This window comes from Dermacentor silvarum, chromosome 2, assembly GCF_013339745.2.
Source record: "Dermacentor silvarum isolate Dsil-2018 chromosome 2, BIME_Dsil_1.4, whole genome shotgun sequence".
NCBI classification, from domain to species: Eukaryota; Metazoa; Arthropoda; class Arachnida; order Ixodida; family Ixodidae; genus Dermacentor; species Dermacentor silvarum.
Genome location: NC_051155.1, coordinates 162,461,111 through 162,477,028, shown reverse-complemented (window position 1 = coordinate 162,477,028; position 15,918 = coordinate 162,461,111). Strand labels below are relative to the sequence as shown.

Here is a 15,918-nt window from a genome sequence, read left to right as displayed (position 1 = left end):
CCTCAAGTCCCTACACGAGCAAATAATGGTGGCCCCTGTTCCGCGTAACATGCACGCGGAATATAACTTGGGCAGGATAAAAGCACGAGGGAAAACAATAGAAAGGAGGTACGATACTCTCTCCACTGCTCACTGGACAGGTGCGACCATGTACCCGAATGGAGAGGGCATGATAATCAGCGTGGCTGGACACAGACAGCAGGAACTGGCATCCGCCTCCGTTCGCACGCAGAACGTCGCCGCAGCAGAAGAGGCTGACATTGCCCTCGCCATCGAGACAAAATGAAGAACTATATATTCTTACAGACTGTCAGTCAGCATGTCGAGCCTACGCGAACGGCCATCTACATAAAGTAGCATGCGATATTCTTAATCGCCTCAACGAAATACCCCGCACCACGATAATCTGGACACGGGGACACGAGGCCGTCAGCGTAAACCATCGTGCACACACGATAACCCGAGGTCACTGCAGCCGGACATTGCAAGAGACGCCAGAAGACCCCAGTCCAGAAACTTACTTACTACGACGTACTTCAACACTACCGCCTTTCGAGAAGAATGATGCCGCCGCCGCCCCCATCCCTACCCAGAGCTGAAGCCACGGCCTGGAGGCAATTCCAGACCAACGCTTATCCCCACCTCACGCTTCTTCACGCGATGTACCCCACCCTTTATCAGCCCCTTTGTCCTTTCTGTACAGAGCGAGCTACCCTCTACCATACCACATGGGCATGCCAAAATTTCCCCAATAACTCCCCCAATAGCGAAACGCAACGCACGAGCAGTGGGAGATGGTGCTGACCAGCTCGACACTGGAGGATCAGCGAAAGCTAATCGCCAGAGCCGAAAGTGCTGCCACCGCCGTTGGGGCCCTGAACTGAAGGCTCCACCCAAAAAGGAGATCGACGCCTCTCCGTGCCCCATCAAAATAAAGTTTTGTCTCTCTCTGGATCTAAGCTGCTGTCAGACCCACGCCACGCCACCGTTTTTGCTGAGTCATGCTCATGACTATGACTGCTACCATCAGCCTTTAGTGTTTCCTTCACTTAGTACCCACATCAGAACCCATTCCAGTGGCTTTTGAGTGTTAATCTTTTTTAAATGCGAAGCATTTCTTGGCGAACATTTGCTAATTTGACAGTATCTATTTATCTAGCAACATACGTCCTGGTGCTCGCATGGTAGTTTCGTTAATTTGCTATGTACCGAAATGGGCATAGTATGACAAGAGTGTATGACGAACATAAATGATAGGTCACGACATAAATATCATGACATGTGCGTCGTGAAAAAGCCACCTACGTCTTGGTGCTCTCATGGTCGTTTCGTTAATTTGCTATGTAACTAGAATGGGTTCGGACATGGGAACTAAGTGAAAGAAACACTAAAGGATGATGGTGGAAGCCATAGTCATGAGCATGACTCAGCAAACTGACAATGACCCAGCGGAGAAAGATCAACACTCAAAAACCACTGAAATGGGTTCCGACATAAGTGATAGGTCATGACATGAGTGTCATGTAGGTAATGAAAGAGCCGCCAACGCCTCGGTGCTCCCATGGTCATTTCGGTAACTTGGTAGGCTCGCCGCACGCTGCTTCACTCAACATCGATTCCAACAGAGCGTGAGACATGCCGGCTTTTTTTTTTTTTTTTACAAGCACTTGTGAAAGCAGACATGATACCGTAAAGCGGCGTTACATTACACTACTCGATGCCAGTTGTTCTTTTCTCTCTTTATTTAACAGCGGAGCTGTTAAAGGCCGAGGTTGAACCGTGCCGAGCGATGATCAGTATTGAAAGCAGAGCATGGGAGAGGAAGTACAGTGAGAGAAAGAGAGACAGGCAGAGAGAAATAAAGAAAACAAAATAACTTTCTTGGTGAGGCGGGATTTGAGCCCGGGTATTAGCCACGGTCCGAAGGCGAGCGTCGCAACCACTGCGCCATACACTGTTGTGTCGGGCGGTCCTTCGGGACAAAGGAGGCCTCATCGACAGACGTGAACATATCAAGTGCTCTTCACGCTTGTCGTTTCTCGCGGCCGGGAAGTGTCACCGTCAGTCACCTGAGACTGATGGGTGAGCAATTAGTCCTCAGACTGCAATGGGTGATCGGCCTTGTGCGTAGCTGAAACGGCAACGTCGCTCTTGGTGCGTTTCGTGAAGCACCAGCGCCCGCCCGAACTACGACGAGGCCCGGCGCCGACTGTGACGCGCCAACCTGGAGCACCTGACGCACCAACCAGGAGCGACGTTTGGTTCCCAAGGTGTCAACCGTTGCCTGTGTGCGGGGGCGATCAGGCTAGATTGGAGGCGGAGCCCGGCGGGAAACGATGGCAAATCATGTGCGGGATATGGCGAACTGGTCGAAGGTGGTCATTGGCTAAGAAGAAATAAAGTGCATTCCTTCGTCGAAAGAAAGAGGGAAACCAAAGGAATAAAAAGCGCGACTTGAGTGTTTTGGTCTCGGAGATGTAAACGCTAGAACATGCAAATATGTTAGAGCATGTAGACGGCTCCAGTATCATGGAGCCCTGCTTGTAAAATATGTACATTTGTATTTAAAACCATTTTCTGATCTCACTGGACCTCTCCTTCTCCCGGTACCTGGCACGGCACCATCCATGGAACCTTCGTGGACGCTCGGACTTCGCAACAACACCCACGTATAACGTATTATGGTGCGATGACATTCGTTTGTGTATTTGCTACGTATAGTCGCTCGTGAAAGGACCAATTGCGTTATATTTGTTTATACCGTGCTCCCAGCTTGAAACATCCGTTTCGACGTAGCTTACAGAAAAGACGTAATACTGTTCGTCCCGTAAGGGGAGGGGGGATAATTTTGCTGGCCGTACGCGCGGTGGCTGAACACGGGCCAGAAGGGGGGGGGGGGGGGGTCGACCAAGAGAGAATGCAAACTTTGCAGGGTCCCCCTTTTGTTCAAGGACCAGGGCACAACTTGCCACCGCCTGCCCCAACCTCTGAAAGATATCTGGCAGGCACAGATCTGGGTCTCCCCACGCGAGACGTGTTGGAAGAGGAAAGGAGGGAAAAAAATGTGGTTGATCCCTCTTATATAGGAATCGGTATAGAACACGAAAGTGAAACGTGTCTTCACAGAAGTAGTGTAATGTTTATTGCACATTGATATATAATGTCTATTGGTGTTTCGTGGCTAAAGCGCCCTTAGGCGTTGATGCACCCACGCTGACGCCTGGTGGCACGTCTCCTCCATCACGACTACCAACGTCGATGACCATGAGCAACCGTCGTGCATATGGAAGCTGCACTACGCTGCACACGCTAGCACAACGCGAAAGACGAAGCACGTAACTGACACACTAATACAACGCGCAAGACAAAGCACGTAACTGAATCGTCACCGAGTCAAATCAGCGCGTACAGCGCGTCGTAATTGCAGCCTCCGTGATCAACTTCAGAAACATTTTCAGAGCTAATTGCGGAGGCCACGCTCCGCTGTGCTGAGTACGGTGAACGCCACCTAGGTGGCGTTGGTAGTGCTTCTTGATGCCAGCGTCCCTTCGAATGCTGGCATCGAGGCGTCGTAGTGCTGAGACCACCGAAGCGTTCACTGTCGGTGCGCGTTAGTGTCATAATGCAGTACTTCTCTTTTCTGCTCGTAGGCGGCGGCACCGCCCCGAGCAAGAGCGCGGGTACACGGAGGAGTGTTAAGCCCAGACCACACGTACGCTTGCGGACGCGCGTAAGCTCGCGTCTACGCGCCTTGCGGTTGCCGCGCCTAGCGAGGAATGGCGGTTTGCATCCACAAATACGCGCGACAGCGCGCGCCACTGGCTTCACTTGTTTACACCTTGGCAGACGCCACTTCGTATCAAAATGCTTCAAAATGCTTCAAAGTGCTTCGATATCTATAAACGTAATTGTTATCTTTTTGGAGCTCTTAGATCAGCACGAAAAGTGAAGAAGAAGCACTTTCTTGCATGATATATTTCTGCTTAACTGAGAGTTGAATGTACCGCGCCGTCGCTGCGTAGCCAGGCGCGCCGACGCGAGGCAGCCCAGGCGCGCGATAACTGAGAGGAGCTGATCACCGAGATCGCGCCGCGTTTCGACGCGTACGAGCCGTGACGCACCGTCTGCGCATGCGTGGGCGTGCGGACGCGAGCTTGCGCGCGTTTGCAAGCGTACGTGTGGTCTGGGCTTAGATATATAAGGCGCGTCTGTGTAGCTTTCTGCAAATGCGTTTGTGGCGCAATGGGTTAAACGCTCGGCGATCTATCGTCGCGGACCGAGAGGTTGTGGGTTCGATTTCCAAATTTTGCATGTTTGTGGAACTTTTTCTTCTGGTTTCTTTCTTTGTATTATGTTCTATGACGTATTTCCGTGACGGAAATACGTCAGTGAAGTCTTGGTGGACCCCGGTATAAAACACTTTCGTGTTAAAAGAATTCGTGGGACAGCAACATTCATATGGGGTCGGATTACCAGCGAAGCTGTTTAGGCTGCATACATTAAGAAATCATACATTTTTTTTTCATACGGCACCACACTACGCCGACCCAAGAGCCGCCGCGCGCTAACTGGCGAAGGCGCGTACGTGTGGTCAGCGCTTGCACTCATATCTGATACGAGACTGTGAATCTGAGTTTCAGTGAAGGGTGCTGGATGACAGTACAGGGCCGCGATTTTGTAGCGATGTCTTATGACTTATTTTGGAATAGTCTTATCATCCACCGCTCACGGCCGGCTGATCCCGTTGATAACGCGAGCGGACCGTCCTCTGACCAAAGCGCGATAAGCGCGAAAAGGCATTATTACTTTAAAGTCATCGCTACAAAATACCGGCCCAGGCCAGAAAAATATTTACAAGTACGAGCGGCTGTCTACTAAATTTACGGTGACATCTGTCCATCATATATTTCCGGGTGCTTGCCTTTGATCAAGAATTACAATTGTTCCACTACAACAAAACCTTGGTTTGAGTTAATGATGGTTCAACATTGTTATGTCGGGGTAGTGGTGCAAAAAAACAACAAAGCAAATTAAAGTTGGGCTAGTTGGCGAGACAACGAGCACACAGGACACGACGCTAGACCAACTGAATTTTTACTACGCTGAAACATAGAATTCATGGAATGCACCGAACTGCTGCAGAAAGAACAAACTTTCGCTTTGTCGGATATGAATATTATTTCGCCAATGCATGCACGCAAGAGGTGTGCCCGCCACTTTATCGTTCGTTGACTATAGAATGTACTGGCATTAACAGGAAATTACTGCTGACCGCAGAGTAGCTACTGCAGCTCATACGTTTCGTCGATAAATTTCACACCAGGCGTGCACACCCGGAAGTCTGAAAATAAGTAGACGTAGTGTAATACAGCGGTCGGTGTAAATTAAGAGTATACTGACACGACATTTTTCGAAAAAGAAATGCAAACACCACAAGCGCTAAATTCAACAAATTGCTTTATTACACACATGGCGCAAATATATGTACATATATAACACACGCTCACACAAATGATGGGCACACGCACATCAGTCTAAAATGATAGTGAGCGGGCGATATTTAAGCTAGAAACATTTCTGGAGGCACTTAATGATGGGCAGATGCGAGCGATGTGCGCGTTCCAGCTGAGGTAGCTGATAATTGTGACGCCTTAATATCTTTATACCCCAGACACACGGGAACTTTCAAAATCCTTTGAATCAAAGATCCTTTACTTCAAGGGAATTTGCGTGCTGTCACATGGGCGCATCAAAGGAGGCCTAGTTGGAGGGAGCTTTGAGCCAAGGGAGTCCGCGTTTGCCCTTTGAAATCTCAAAGGAATACTTTTGAGCCTAGAGGGCGTCCGACAGAAGAAAACAAAATTCTGTATAAATACGAAAGTTCAATTTTTACCTGTTAAAAACAAGTTTCACTATATTATAGAAGTTTATAAGCACTAAACACTTTCGTGACACCCGCAAATGATAAATGCGCCGGTACAAAAGCGCCGGCACGGCCTGTCACAATCGACAACACGGACGCAAAATCGCACGATTAATACCTTTGTCACACGAGCACGCAAAAACTCTTTACGCAAGCGGTCTTTTACCAAATTGAAAGACTTTTGAATGAAGAGGCGTTGTGCAGCAGACACACGGCGCCGACGATCTCCTTCTAGTGTTTCCTTCTGGACACGCTACCGAAAGCGTGGCGCTAGCGTTCGAAACAATATCGGCCAAAAGAAAAACGTATGTTATCTCTAAATATAAAGTGAAAACTTATTGTTTACACGTTTTTCAAATAAATTTAACATAAACGTCAATATAAAGGTTTATTGTAGTAGCTCCAAGAGCGTCATCACGTGACATCCCCAGCCCGTCCGACCTGCTCACGAGTACAGAGGAAAATGAGCATTACTGGGTTTACTACACCTTCTGCGAGACATAAAATTATTTTAGGGGCGAAGCTCCTTAGGGTGTGGGTCTGTCCCTCCTCTGTCGTATGTTTATTTATTTATTTAGAAATACTGCAGTCGCTTGACTCCAAGCAGGAGTGGGCACAAGAAAAAAAAAAAAGACATCAGAGAACACAGCAACAACGGCAATAAGAACCAAATACTGAAAATTAAGACATGAAACACTGCAATTTAAACAGTACAAGAACACCTTCTTGCAAAATACAGAAAATGAAGACATGAAACACTGCAATTGAAACAGTACAAAAACACCTTCACCCACGCATTTTCTTCAAGTTTGAAATAAATACGTCAACACTGGGGCTGTCGACAATTTGTTTCGGCAATTTGTTCCAAGCGCTTATGGTTCTAGGAAAAAATGAATGTTTAAAAATGTCGTTTTGAGCGCTGTATTCCTTGATCATTTTCCCATTATCAAAACGAGAGCTTGTGCGCAGAGTGTGGCGGGTAATAAAGTTGTGATTGTTAATTTGTATTAAGTTGTTATATATTAAGTACAAATATTTTAATCTGCATTCGGCACGTCTCGCTTTAAGTGTATCAAGACCAAGATAATCAATCATTTCTGTCACACTATCAGTGCGTTTATATTTGTTGCAAATGAATCGAGCCGCGGCTCTTTGAACTTTTTCTAACTTGACAACGTTTTTCTGTCTGCAAGGGTCCCATAGGCACGAAGCATACTCCAGACATGGCCGTACCAACGCTTTATATGCTGCTAATTTCACTTTCATAGGGGCTTTTGAAAGTTTGCGTCGAATGAACCAGAGAGATTTGAAAGCCTTGGTGCTGATTGTATTAATATGAAGATCCCAACTCAGATTGTGTGTAATTGTAACTCCGAGATATTTAATGGCCGATGATTCCTTAAGTACAATGCCATCTACAGAATAAGAATGTCGCAAAACGGTTTTGTTCTTGCATATATGGAGGACTAAGCACTTATCAGCGTTTAAGAACATGTTCCATTTCATGCACCAACATGAAACTTCAGCGAGGGCTTTCTGAAGTGTAATTTGATCAGCAACAGTCTTAACAGTGGTGTAAAGAATGCAGTCATCTGCGAAAAGCTTTATCTTAACATTACTGTGTATAACATTCACAATATCATTAATATAAATGTGGAATAAAATCGGACGCAAAACTGACCCTTGTGGCACCCCTGATGTTACTTGTGCCGTCTCCGAGCAGTACCTGTCAACTTGGACATACTGATACCTGTTTCGTAGATAAGCCCTAATGAATTCGATAAGTCTGCTATTTATTCCAATGGCGTATAGTTTCTGTAATAATTTATTATGGGGCACTTTATCAAAAGCTTTTGCATAGTCCAAAAATAAAGCATCGATCTGTTCTTTGTTATTGATGGAGAGTGAAAAATCATGGCATACACTGAGCAGCTGCGTAACAGTCGACAAACCACGCCGAAAACCATGCTGAGCATCTGATAACAGTCTGTTTTCTTCGAGAAATACGGTCAAGTGTCGGCAGATTATATGCTCTAATATTTTGCAGCTTGTTGAGGTCAAGGAAATTGGGCGATAATTGGATACGCACAAGCGATCAGCTGACTTGAATATAGGAATGATACGAGCACCTCTCCAGTCTGACGGAAGAGAACACTGCGCTAGGGAGGCCTTATAAATGAGGAACAAGTATTGCGATATCCACTCTGCGTAACGTCGCAAGAAAACCGTGTAGTGGTAGTAGTCGTAGTCGTCGTAGTAGGTAGCCACGTCTACTTTTATGAAAAAAAAAAATTTCCGGAAGTTGTGTCCGTAGCGCGGAATCGAACCAGGGACCCCTCGCTTCCGAACGCGCGGCGCGAACCACTACGCCACGAAGCGCACATGGACACCCGCACCACGATGACAACGACATTAACGAAAGACTGCGCGTTTCAAGTCAAGTTCAAGTCGAGGAGCGTTTATGAATACGGGGGTTATACTCTCTCAGCAGTCATGCGATGGCGTCGGCAAACGCGGTGCACGTTCCGGCATGTGTAAACGGCTGCGTAAGACGCTGTGGCCTCTCCCCCTTACTAGAGAGAACTGCACGTTTCTAACGCGTTTGTGCTAGCGTCCCCTTAAGCGGGAGATGGTGCAATTATAATGAAGGGCGCTGTTATAAAATAGGAATGACGTCACATATGGCGCGTGTCATTGGTGGAAGTCAATCGTTCGATTTTGTGCGGCGAGACTGGGCGAATTACACGGAAGATTGAATTGATGGCCGTCGCTGTAGCACAATTGGTAGTGCAACGCACGCGTAATGCGGAGGTTGCGGGTTCGGCTCCCGCCGGCGACAAGTTATCTTTTCGTCCACTTTCATTTCCCTTTTCTTCATTATTTTCTACATTCCAATTTCAACTACACTTAATTTCCCCGATGCTTTCCTTGGCTTCGTTGTCTGTTGGCTTTCTGTGTTTATGACTAATAAAATCGAGCCCCTTGGTTCCCATTCTTTCTTTCGTGATGCAGACTGGGGCTACTTGTACCGATTCGCTTCGATTGCGAAGCCGAATGAGTTTCTCTAACTCATTCGATTCGAATGGCATTTAATATCGCTGTGTAGCAGCTGAATAATGTCATTCGATGCTAATGCCATTGAGTTCGAATGACATTAAATCGTCCAGTGTGACAGGATATAATACTGGAATATCATGATCGGCCCACAGAAACGGTCACACTCGCACAACATCTCATTAAAAGAATTTAAAAAACAGGAACAAAGTTATGGGCTTCCATCTGCAACTGCCAATCAGGTCGCTAATGACTATCCCTACCAGCATGAGTCGTAGGGCGAGGCACGCTCATTGTAAACGCCCGAAATCATCAGCAATTGCCTGAAAGGCGAGAACACGTCTGCAACGCCAGAACATAGCCTCCTCGATAAACGGACAGGGTAAGCCCTATACTCCCCATGTATTTTTGGGCATATTGTGGTGCACGTTTTTCAGCAACTAATAGAGATATCGTCCAGAGGTTGATGTCATTTTGTTCAGTACTTTGTGTTCTATCTACTGAACCAAAAAAAGTTTTATACAAAAAAGTGAATTATTAAGAATTTTTTTTCTTCCCAGACATGCTTTTAGAACAATTTTTGTCAATTTTCTTCTTATTTCACGAAAACTATTCATTGTACAGTCTTAATTTTGGTTCAGCATATTGCCGCATAACCATTTAGTATGCACACAAAAAATCAGCATGCTAGCTTTTGTCATGTTGAAAAAAAATTGTACCGACATAACGAAAATTCTTGTTTTGAGAAAACTGACTTTAAAGTAAACAATAACTTCAATCCCAGGCTTTGCACTCTGCAAAAAATTTGACCCATTTATTCAGTAGGAGCCAGCTGCATAGTTATCATCTTGGTCAGCTTCGCGCTTCTTTTGCTGTCGTTTAGCTTCCCGAGTCTGTTTTGTTGCTTAATGCGTTGCTCTGTCAGCGCATACGCAGCACATACGCCAGAACCAACGTTACCAAAGCTCAACACATGGAAAACGCGTGAAAAGCGGGAAGCAGCGTCTCAGGCTTCTCTTGACTAACAACTTGAACACTGTTGCCATACAGCTTTTTCTTTTAGCTAAATTTTGGAAAACTAGTTTTTTTTTTTTTTTGCAGAATAACGCTGAAAAAAAAAAAAGCTACGAAAACACAGCGTGCGTAAAAAGGGGCATGTCGCTGGTCGCTTTGCTTTCAGAACGCTTTTTTTGGTTGATATAAATTGCGCAAGATGTGAGTGATACTGAAAAAGATGCAGAAAAGAATGTACTTTCATATTTCGATAAAAACAAAAAATCGCTTTTTTTTTCATGATATTCGCTTACCCTGTCCCTTTAAAATGTGTGGACCGTACCAACGCTGCTAGGTTTGACCGCAATGCACGAGAAAACTCGACAAAAACAATGCACCTGACTTGCGATAGGCGGAGGTACCGGAGAGACGGAGACGCAGGCACACGGCAGGAGTCATGAGCTAGTCTACGTCGGTGGCGCCATCTCTCGGTGGAAACGACCAATAAGGAGAGGGAAAAGCGACGGCCGATCGAGCGCCGTTTGACAGGCACAGAGTTATCGAGGAGGCTATGGCTAGAATAATGCACAACCAAGAGATGGCGGGGCGCGTTCACGATGGGACTCGCAGGGCGCCCAGTGATCCGCGCTGAGAGCGTGTCCCTTGTCATTTATAATCGTTTTTTTTTCTTTTTTACTTTTTTGTTGCTGTAACGTAACGACTAGGGCGCAAAAATAGCGCCCCCCCCCCCCCCCCCGACACAAAGGGGAAAGCCACATCATCATCAGATCACTTTCGTGGACAGTACTGTCTGTGACCGTTGAGTGGCTAAGACAGCAGACAAGCAGATCAACGCCTTAATGAGGCGTCGCACCGGTCGCCACGTTGGGCAAAAGTGAGTGCTCCCGAGAATGATAACTCGAGAATGCGCAAAGAGAATGACACAGCAATCCACACAACGGATTGCTGTGCAATCATACATACGTACATACATATAGCACGCCAATTAGCGTCGCAAGGCGACGCACCTAACTATATAGTAAGAATATACACAAGCCGGTAAAAACCCGGCGAAGTCCAACAACTTTGCACTTGCGGCTTCCATGAAGTACGAAGACCACGACGAAGGAACATGGGCGAACAACAAAGTTCTAGTATCGCTGCACAGAAACGCACCTGGCCGTACCGCTATCAGTTGGTTTGTACGTGTTTTGTGCCACTTTCACAGGACGGACACTTTAGTGCACAGCTAGGTGAGTTCCCGTGTGGCAGCGAGCCGTGACTGAAAAGCTCACTAATGGAGCTTTAGCATACCGTTAACGTCCCGGCCACATGACAGCCGTCGCATATGCTATTTTTCCTTGCCAGCTAGCTGGCGTGCTCCAAGCTAGGTCACGTGGCCGAAGCGATAAGGGTACGCGGTAACTCTAGGTTAAAGCGACCTCGTTTGCGGAGACCTAGCCCAACCAGAAATAGCACAAGCGGCATTGCGCGTGCGCAGAAGTTACTTCTGGCGTCTGATCAACCGATAGACTGACTGAGGACAGGACACGAGCGTGTATTTCACCCAATCGTCCCAACACAAATGCGAGAGGGAATCGAACCCGCGTCCTCGTGCTCACCAATAAACGCCAAAACCAGTAAGACACATTTGCTACCCCTTTAGTGAAATGATTAGTGAGAAAGCCCACAATGACAGTTGGCATCGACCACTGCATTCAATAACAGGCGTTCTTGAGCTTACGATAATTTTCATTGCACCCCCCTTGAAACAGGGCGGCACCAAATAGTCACCTAGCCTTCTGGATCTAATCCGATTTCATTACATTCATCGAAGTCCATCATTTTGCCTATCTCTCCACAATATTTTCCCCCATTAAAATGTACATATATAACGTACAGTTAGGTTCCCTTTTGTTTTCACCGATACTATCGTTATTGCTCCGTCATCTGCCAGCCTATCGGTTAACCCAGTAGTTGGCAGATCGACTGCCCCGCAAAAGGTGGTTCCGGCCATTGCGACTGCCCTTATACGAATGGAAGTCGCACTATTTTCCCAGGCGGACGCAAACTTTCGTGAAACTCCTTAGGTCACTTATGTACACCGAGTGTCGAAAAACGTCCGCTAAAAATGGGCCATCTATCAAACATCTCAGCGTTGCCTTGTGGCCAGCTGGCGGTAACAGCTTCAGGAGGCATCCGGGGGTGCGACGAGCAGATATCACAACAGACGGAGCTGGTGTCCTTTGCAGAAGGCACGACGGAGATATGCGCTTGTCCCACTGGAGAAAGAAAACATCGTCGAGTCATTGTTGGACACTTTGACGCTTCCCAAAAGAGGCAAACGTTAACCGAGGTTCATATACTAGAACGTGACGATGCCAGCTCGGACGCACTGGTGTTAAGCTGCAAGCGCGGTAGCACTTCACAAACGTGATCGGCTGCCCAAACGCTGGCACCGCGTGCGAGTTGTGGGTTGCACAAGCCGGAAAGCACGCGTTTTCCCGACACAAAAAGACACTGTATAAATAAAGTACAGTCTCAGCGGGAAAAAGAAGATTACCACAAGTGACTGGCGGCCGGAGCGGCCAAAATCAGGACCCGCTTCTTGACGGCCACCCCTGCTTCGGAAAATGGAATGTGCCGCTCCGGCCACTTATGCTAATCTTTTTTCCGTTGCGACTGTACGATTCGAGTACATTGTGCCTCAGCCTTCGAACAGAGCTATACAGGTTTAATGCAAATTTCGCTGCCCGACCCACACGCAGCAGCGTGTACGCGTGACCGCAATGGGCTTGCAGCAATTTCAAGGCGCATGCGCAATGCAATTTATTGTTCTTGTTCGAGCGTAATGTAAGGCTTTCGCACGTCCGCACCCGGCGTGGTGCACCCAAAACACCGGCACACTGACAATTCGAATAACTTCGAACAGACCATCAGATCCCGTCACAGTCGCATGCATGTAACAGAAAGACAAACATGCAAAACGGAATATGTCAAAAATTATTGCATAGGAAGCCCACGTTGGCTACTTGATTGACATTTCGGCGCAATCTATCGCCATTTAGTACCTTTAAAAAGAAATCTACGATAAAAATTCCCGAATGAATCGCAGCAGCGTACGCGCGAATATCAGTCGCCTAAAGTTTTAAGTGAGGCAGGACAAGCGAAAGTGCTGGCGCTAAGTGCGGTTTGACGAAAGCGGTGACGTCAAATTCACCGCGGCTGACTCTGGAGCACCCATTAGAATACCCTTCATACTACGGTAAGGTGGCATGACGTCATGTATCGAAGTACACCGGGCTTGTGCTGCCGGCGCTTCTCGAGTCAACAGTGGGCGCTGGATCATCGCGAGGGCCAAGTGCAGTCACAAAGGCTCGCGCTTTCATATTACACCACAATTGATCAGCTGAGTGTCCCCAGCACCGACTAGTGCCACAAAAAGCGCCAGAAAAACCGCATTTCAGTCACTCAGCATTTTACGGTCGTCGATCTTTTTGAGCGTGAACACGGGAGCCCGTAGCATTCGGTACTGTGAGCGCAGTCTAACGGTAATGCCGAAAACATTTTGCACATGCTCAGTGGGAGCGCACGACGTCACGTCAGCACGTTCGTCGTCTTCTGCGCCGAATTGTCAAGGCGTGAAAGGAGCCGTTCTACCACTGCAGTATTTCTTTGCGAGGAGCCGAGAAATCAGAAATCATCAAACTTCCTGCCTGTTGTCTAAAATTTACTCCCGTGTAGAATGGCAGAAATCGAGCAGAAATGACAGCGAAATTTTACTCCACTGTATTAAGCGTAAACCACAAGGCTGAGGAACGTATTATTGCATCTTGCAGTTGCGTAGTGTGGCGTGTGGAGTAGCTGCGACACGCATGGAAGGAAAGAAAAGCGCCTATAGCAAACGCCATGCGAGTGCATTGCTGCAACATACCTGCCAGCTTATCGTCGTCCTTAACTACCCTGTCAGCTCGGGTAGTGGGCTGTGCAGGGGCCAATACACCGTATGGAGCTGAGCTGAGTCATGTAAGCTCCGAGACGCGGCGCCTACAGCTGTCAAGTCCTCCTCCCATCTGACAACGGCAGTAGTCCTCCCCCCTATTTTTTTTTTTTTTTGAGTGTCATTTCTGCCGTTGTATGCCAATATATATCGAGGATTTTTTTTTCAGAGTTTTTAGGTTGTTTTAACCGGAAAAGGTTCAGTGGCTTGACATCGCGTAGATATCGAAATCACAACTATCCACACATCTGCCTACAGCACTTTAAATCAAACTAATGCGTGCAGGGCACAAAGTTTAGGGCGAGCACGCTCGCGCAAAAACTTGAAAGAAAAAAAAAAAACTCACGTTATCGGGCACGTATCACGAAGCCTAGAAGATGATGGGCAGGCCGCGACGCTGGTCCTGGGCCGAAGCGTAGCCAGGTCCGCAGCCGTACATGTACGCGGCGGCGGCAGCAGCGGCAGCTGCCTGTGGATATCCGGCCGACACGGCAGCAGAAGTAAGCGCCGAATTTTGATGCGCTCCGTAAATTTCCGCGTACAGGGATCCCGGTCCGATGTCCACGGGAGCCCCGGGTGCCTTGTACGGCCCCGTCGCGAACGGCTTCACGTCCGGAGGGAACGGCGAGTAGCTGCCCGACAGCGCCGGGCTGCTCGAAGACGAGGGCGGCGAGACTTGCTGCTGAGGTGTCGTGTCCCTCGTGTAGACCTGCGGCGAGGCTGCAGCTGCGACGGCTGCCGCAGCTGCGTTTGACGCGTGAAATTGGGCCAGCCCGTGCTGCTGGTGCTGCAAGTAGGCTCTGCACTGTTCCGTCATGTAAGTGCCCGCCGGCATGGGGTAAGGCTGGTCCAGCTTCTTGGACGTCGGAGCCTTGGCCTTGCGTCGAGGCCGGTACTTGTAGTCCGGGTGGTCTCTCATGTGCTGCTCGCGTAGCCGCTTGGCCTCGTCGATGAACGGCCGCTTGTCTTCCTCGTTCAGCTGCTTCCATTCGGCACCCAGCCGCTTGGATATCTCCGAGTTGTGCATCTTGGGGTGCTCCAGCGCGATCTTGCGCCGCTGCGCGCGCGACCACACCATGAACGCGTTCATGGGCCGCTTGATGTGATCCCGACGGTCATTGCCGCCGCCGACGACGACACTACCACCGTTACAAGCACTGCCATTCGAGCCGCTTGTTGGAGCCATAACCGGAGAACCGTGATGCTGCTGCTGCTGCTGTTGTTGCTGTAGAGCCGCGCTGACGGCCATGGCCTGGTAGGGCTGCTGCATCGCGAGGAGGCCCACGTTCATCTTTGTACGCCACGAGGTACACTAGTCACTCACACGCACCGTCCTGACTTGTCCGACCGCGATAAATGTTTTGTCATTGGTTACACGTCCCATGCGTTCGGAAAGGAGGATGTTTCTCCCTTTCCACCAGGTGCGTAACACCCCCGCCCTCTTTGCTTTTTTTTTTTTTTTCACACCCGAGCAGCTCACAGAGCGCAGCACAATGGCGATGTTCCACGACTTCCTCCCCTCCTTGAATGGTGTACCCGCTGAGAAATGGGCTCATCCATCATTCCCTCCGTTCTCGTGTCATAGAAGCCTCAGGACCCATTGTCCCTCTTTCTTTCCCCTCGCTACGCCAAATGTTGAATGCGCACAGCTTAAGCAAGAGAAAATACATGGGGAACTGGGGAGGGGGGGGGGGGGGGGGGGGCTCTTTGAGCGTATTCTCGTGGTACAGCTTGCAGTGCCAGACTTTCCGCGCTGCCCTGCGAAAAATAAGAAACAAAAATTGCCACTGCCGCTTGCTGTACCCGTTCCCCCACCATTCAAGGGATTCGTTCCCTCTTCGGCGCTCAGGCTTTCATGTTTATAAACGCGCATGCCATATCGCTAATGGCTCAACAGTTGCCCGTTATCGTCGTGGGTGACACGTTGTAAGCGTAGATGCAAGAAAGA

At 48.4% G+C, this 15,918-nt stretch overlaps 1 protein-coding gene across 1 annotated transcript; it reads right to left on the bottom strand.

Moving 5' to 3' along the window:
* Nucleotides 1–11,149: 11,149 nt before the first annotated feature.
* On the bottom strand, nucleotides 11,150–15,259 carry LOC119440518 (transcription factor sox-3). The gene is made up of 2 exons (XM_037705419.2): nucleotides 14,317–15,259; nucleotides 11,150–12,252 (listed from the first exon to the last, which is right to left on the bottom strand). Exon 1 carries the CDS (start codon nucleotides 15,238–15,240, stop codon nucleotides 14,341–14,343), a length of 900 nt encoding a protein of 299 aa, XP_037561347.2. The 5' UTR covers nucleotides 15,241–15,259; the 3' UTR covers nucleotides 11,150–12,252; nucleotides 14,317–14,340.
* Nucleotides 15,260–15,918: the final 659 nt, after the last annotated feature.

Coding starts and splice junctions, on each gene's coding strand:
- LOC119440518 (XM_037705419.2), bottom strand. CDS start 15,240: ATGCAGCAGCCCTACCAGGCCATGGCCGTCAGCGCGGCTCTACAGCAA.